At 36.2% G+C, this 5,897-nt stretch overlaps 1 protein-coding gene across 1 annotated transcript in view; it reads left to right on the top strand.

The window, feature by feature from the left end:
- Positions 1 to 1,714: 1,714 nt before the first annotated feature.
- Positions 1,715 to 5,897, top strand: part of TRMT6 (tRNA methyltransferase 6 homolog (S. cerevisiae)) — a 6,257-nt gene continuing 2,074 nt past the window's right edge. The window contains exons 1-4 of the mRNA XM_009878602.1: positions 1,715 to 1,838; positions 2,243 to 2,352; positions 4,647 to 4,738; positions 4,827 to 4,910. Coding sequence (XP_009876904.1) covers positions 4,879 to 4,910 — 32 coding nt within the window. The 5' untranslated portion in view covers positions 1,715 to 1,838; positions 2,243 to 2,352; positions 4,647 to 4,738; positions 4,827 to 4,878. The remainder of the gene's footprint in view (positions 1,839 to 2,242; positions 2,353 to 4,646; positions 4,739 to 4,826; positions 4,911 to 5,897) is intronic.

The raw sequence follows: 5,897 nt of genomic DNA on the forward strand, positions 1-5,897 counted from the left end.
TCCAGCCTAGGCCAGTCTAGGATTCTCTGAATTCCTGTGCCGTGCAGTGTTGCCTCGTCAGTCGGGATTGGCGTCAGTGTTCACATCAGCCATGGACTGTAGGAAGATGCTAAGTGTCAGTTCTGGATAATTACTTCTCTGGAGAGGATGCTATGAAAGATCTATTTCTTTTTCCTAGGCCAGCTGGCAGAGCAAGAAGCGCCTGCACCCAGCAGGAAATACTGTAATCAGGGACACAGCCTGCGCTCCTCCCGTTGCAGCAGACAATTTATAGACCGGTGTGTAGCAGTCAGTACTGAGTAATGTGGCCAGGCATCTGAGTCAGTAGGATGGAGATGTAAAGGTATTGCGTTTGAGTGAGATGGCAGAGCTCAGACCTAGGGATCTGGGAGTACTGGTTATTGACAGGCTTAATACTCACCTGCAGAATCTGGCAACAAAATGAGGTAGTGACTGTGTCAGCCTGCAGAGCGCTGCCAAGATCTGTTCACGGGGTGCCTCCTCATTTTTTTTTTTTAAAACCTCTATCATAGAAGAAATAATAAAAAAGCAAAAGAGTAAATATTGCCACCGGAAATCAGATACCTTTTGCATTAATTTTTCTATAATCTGATGATGGTAAAGACATTTGAAGAACATGTGGCAATAGCTGTGGCTGGATACTCTGTTTAGAATGAAATTTGAGGATATACACAATCTTTTATCTATCTCAATTCTTTTTAGTCATCTCAGGTCTTCTATAGTAATTTATTAGTCTTTTGAAGTCTAGGTTGGCAGGGATTAATAGACTTTACGTGACCAATTAATAGACTTTACGTGACCAAGTATGACATTAATGACGTTAATTATTGAAAGGATTTAGTAGTATCCCTAACAAAACTTGTTACCCTTTAAATTCTGGATTGTATTCGGGGATAGGTGTGCGAAATATATGCATAAATTGGGTACCTCAGTCAGTAGAAAACTGGACATAACAAAGAACTCAACTTTTTGCTTAGCCTCAGGATGAATGATGAGTATAATTAGCATTAGAAGAGCTCATACAGGTAAGTTTTGATTCAGAGGTTCATATGCCATATACATTGGTACCTGGTTCATGTGACAGGGTTGGTATTTCTCTGCTCCGCAAGGAAACCTTTGTAGTTCAGCCTGAGAGTTAAAGGCCTTGTGGGTCCTTTTCTGTGTGAAGAATGAAAAATGCAAACCTCCCTCAGTGCAATCAAATATTTTTTTATTACTTTTATTAAACTTTTCTGGGATTGCAAGACACTTTCTGCCATCTCTTCATAGTCTTTGGCAAATGTTATTTCAAAGGAACCCTGCAAAGTAGAGGTTCGTGCTCATCGTTTTGCACTACACCTGCATCACCCAGCCTAGTTTTAATATACTTCAAATAATTCCTTGCCTTGTTCTGACTTTCTCTGACAGAAATTCTACTATATAATTCAAGTCTTGTTTTATCTGCCATTTTAGAGTTCTTTTGAACTGAAAAATAAAATATTTTTCTTACTTTATGTTTGATTTAAATTCTTTGTTCTCCTAACCAATTTCAGTTTAATGTGGTTTTGTGGTTAATTTTACTTTTTATGCTTGTCCTGTTTTTTTTTTTAAAGGCATAGATAAAAATGGCATGTTTAATATTAAATATTGTGGGTTTCAGACATAGTAAAAATAATGCTTTTAATATCATAAACTTTTTTATTATTTCAGAAAAATTATTTTTGAGAAGCAGTGGTTCTATCTGGATAATGCTATTGGACATATTTATGGAACTACATTTGAAGTAACCAGTGGAGGAAACCTCCAGCCAAAACAAGAGACGGAAGAGACTACCACAGGTATTACAGAGGATTGGCTGGAATTTGGAAATACTAGTCATTTGTTTCTTTAATAATACCAAAAACGATGGAAAAACTTTCTATTAATAATTTGTTAACTTAATGTTACTTCTGTTCTTTCTGTCACAAAAGTGCATGTTTTTGTCTTGATCTTCTGGTCCTGTAACAGATATGCTTTTGAATATGGGAGAAAACTGAACTTTAGTTTGGGCAAATATATATATATCTATCTCCTAATTTTATATAATGCATTTCATTGATTAATTAGGTAGTACTTTGCAAGGCCATGAAGCATGTGAGTTTAATCCTGAGAAGTCTGCTTTCTGTGAAAATAAAATCATATGTTTCTCCAACTTAAAGATACTTGGAGGTAGATTTTACAAATCTATATCCTTTTCCTTTAGAAACAAAAGAAGCAGGTACAGATAATCGTAACATAGTTGACGATGGAAAGTCTCAAAAACTGACTCATGATGACATAAAGGCTTTGAAGGACAAGGGTATTAAAGGACAGGTAAAAATAAGGTTTTGGTGTCATTTCTGTGCTACCTTGGTGGTTATACTTTAGTTTATGAAATAGACTATTCTTTTTACTGGTGCATAGACTTCAGTGTTTTTCTTTGTTCTTCTGCTTAATCATGTTTTTCCTACAGATGTGTTTTTACAAAAATGCAAAGGCTACTTTTCAGAGAAAACTTCATGTAAGGTTGGCAACTTTGTCAGCAGAGAGTAACCATTAAAGAAATACAGTTTGCATAATCACCTTTTAGTTTTCTTTGTTTATAGGATTCAAAATAATAATTCTGTGTTATAGACATGTTAAAAGTTATGCAAAAATTAAACTGTCAGATGTGTAGGAAAGGATTGTGGATGAACACCACAGTATTAACAAATAACATTATGAAACAAATATATGTCAGTGTGCCTTTAGTGGTACCTGCCAAACGCGTGTGTTTTATCTGCATTTCAGAAGCTAAGAATATTCTCAAGAGATCAGTTCGGTTCTGTTAGAAAAGGGACTTTTTTTTACCCTGCACTTTGTCAAAAAGAAGTGAGGCCATCTTAAATATTAATATATGCAGGCCAGAACTGGCTGCAAAGATTTATTATCAGGCAAAATTCTCTCTCAGCTTTGGTTTATGCCTTCTAATAAAAATAAGAAATTGCTCATGCTTACATCAAGTTCATCTCCTCTGCATCTTGCTGTTTGCTGCTGCTTTTTGGAGTAGCTGTTCTCCTTTTGCCTGTTTAATACTGGATGGTCCAAGTAGTTTAGAATGGTATTTCTTCTGTTTCCATGGTCGTGCTGCTCATTGTGTTATCTCTTTGATAAGAATGTACTAATCACAATTAAAACTTTGATATTTCCTATTTTTTCTGATGATCTGTGACACAAGATCACTCTGGCTGTTCTGTATGTCCTCAGCATGTCATTGCCATACATCTATTGCACTTTTATTTTATGTTATTAAAATATCCTACTTTAACTGTGGTTTCTAAACTGTAGCTGAATATTCACTTCAGACTGTATTACATTCACAGCAGTAGATATTATTCTTCCATAGATGTCTGGTAAAATCTTAACTCGTGTTTGCGAATGGCCTGTCTTTGTGACACAGGCTCAGTTTAGAGATGATTGTTACTTGAAATAAAACAACTCCATGTTAATGGAGTTTGATTTCTCCTCCCTTCCCAGGTCCCCAGGGGTAGGTGTTAACACAAAGACATGAAGTGACGTGTACTCCCAGGGCACTGCCCACTGCTCCTTCCTTTTGGCTTTTGTTTACCTTAGAGAAATATTCATCAGTTTCCCCACTATAAATTGTAGCAGAACAAAAAAAACACAAAAAAAACCCCCACAGGCTGCATTTAACTTTTTCCAAGAATAAGGAAAAAAAGAATACCAATATTAGTACATTTTAAGTATTTTAGGGACTTAAAGAAGCAGTGGCTTGCTTGGTACAGGAGTCTAGCACAACTTGGAAGGCAGAAGAAATTAAGTGGGATAAGGGGCATAGCCAGAGTATAGGGGATGAACCAGCACAAGATGGGAAAAAAGATGCCCTCAGAGACAGAGATGCTAAAGTCAGACAAAAGACCCAAAGACAGAGTTGGATTAAAGTAAATATTACACATGACATCAGGTTCCTTCTTTTGTTTTTGTAAAATACTTTTGCCTGTATAGCTTCACGCAGGACTGAGTACCTGGTCCTCTGGGGAATGTTAGACTGACAGAATATGTGTCAGTTGTTCCATAGAAACGGACAACCTAACTGCTTCATTCCAAATAAATTAAATTAAAAAGTAACTAATCACTTAGAGAAAACAGGGTGGTCCTCACATTCAGCATCGAGTAAGAATATGTAGATAGTGAGGCTTCACAGTAAGGGCTGAAGTAATGTTATGCTGATGCTGAAAGGAACAATCCTCCTTTTTCTTTACTCCCAGCCCTAGAGGTCTGTCCTCTGTTATAAGTTAGTGGGTTCTGGCACCTACCGCACTCCTTCTCCACAAAACACCCCAGTTCCTGGATAAGCATTTTCAGTTTTATCGTCTTTGGCTGGCATTCCAGTCGTTACAGAACACTTAGAGACTGAAGCGTACGATTAAATTCCTGCATGTAGTCAGGCTATTGCCTCATTCTTTGTGCTGATTAATAGAAATTTACTTTGCCATTAGTGTCAGTAGAAGTTAATGGGACACACGCCACTACTGGAAGAAAGTATTTTCTGTGTTTGTTTAAAAAAGTACTGTATATGAAATGAATGAGAATACCAGTTATAATAAAAATAAATTGTCTCTTCCAAGGAAATAGTTCAACAGTTAATAGAGAACAGTACAACATTCCGAGACAAAACAGAATTTGCTCAAGATAAATACATAAAGAAGAAGAAGAAAAAGTAAGTGAGTTTTAAAATGTGGAAAATACTTGGTAGTTCCCTAATTTGGTGAGCTGGAAATAAGGCTATTACTATGTGTTTCTTACAGATATGAGGCAGTTATTACAATTGTGAAACCATCCACTCGTATTCTTTCAACAATGTATTATGCAAGGGAACCTGGAAAAATTAAGTAAGATTTAATTTTGTTTCTTTTTTCAAATTATAACAAATATTTCAATATTTTTCAAAATATCTGTATTATACCAGATTATATAATACTCACATTTCTTCTTGTTTCCCCTGTCAATGGAAAGATTGCAAATTAATGAAAAATAATGCCATATAGAACAAGAATCAATATGATATTGAAGCAAAGAGGAAAAACCTTTGGCACGCTTTATCGGCTTTCACCATTTCCCTACCACCACCATCTTGCTAATTACCTGTGTAGACAGAGGCTCTTTGCATTTTCAGGGGTATCTGGTTTTAGTCAGTAGATATCATCTTAGTTTTCTGTCTAACTAGTCAAAGTAACAAGTCACCTACCAGAAGCAGCAATTTTTGTCTTTAAGGTGCTACGGATTGAAAATATTCTTCAATCACAAGTCTCGAGAATTAAAAAAAAAAACAGTTAACATGGAATGACAACAGCGATCTCTGGGCATTTTCACTTACCTAAAATAAATCATACATTGTAACAGATGCTAAGAGGGACTGATGTATTATTTTTAAAGTAGTAATATGAGATCTAACATGCTGAGACTTAAAAACCTCAAAATTACATTATTTGTAGCTTCTCAAATAGTTTTTTTTCTCTTTCCCCTATCTCCTTCACTTGTCTTTATTTATCTGTTAAGATTAGTTGTAACTTCCTCAGCCATCACCGAGTCTCTTCAGTGCAGGCTTTGCAGTCAGTAGTGTCAGGTTTTGATCCTGCGTTGTAGGTGGTACGTGCTACTGCAGAGCAGATGAAAATCACTGAAGGTACATTGCATTGCTGGACTAGGAAATGCATTCAAATATGATTCGTTCTTTACAAAACTGCCACGTCAGAGAAAAAAAGGTTTAACAAGTACTTTGTCTTGATTGGCGTGCCCTGAGACATCCACTGGAGTATGTGCACCCTGTGTCATATCCCATTTTTGCTATTTTGTTTGTAACCCTAACCACCCATTCC

This window comes from Apaloderma vittatum, unplaced genomic scaffold, assembly GCF_000703405.1.
Source record: "Apaloderma vittatum isolate BGI_N311 unplaced genomic scaffold, ASM70340v1 scaffold22611, whole genome shotgun sequence".
Taxonomy (NCBI): Eukaryota; Metazoa; Chordata; class Aves; order Trogoniformes; family Trogonidae; genus Apaloderma; species Apaloderma vittatum.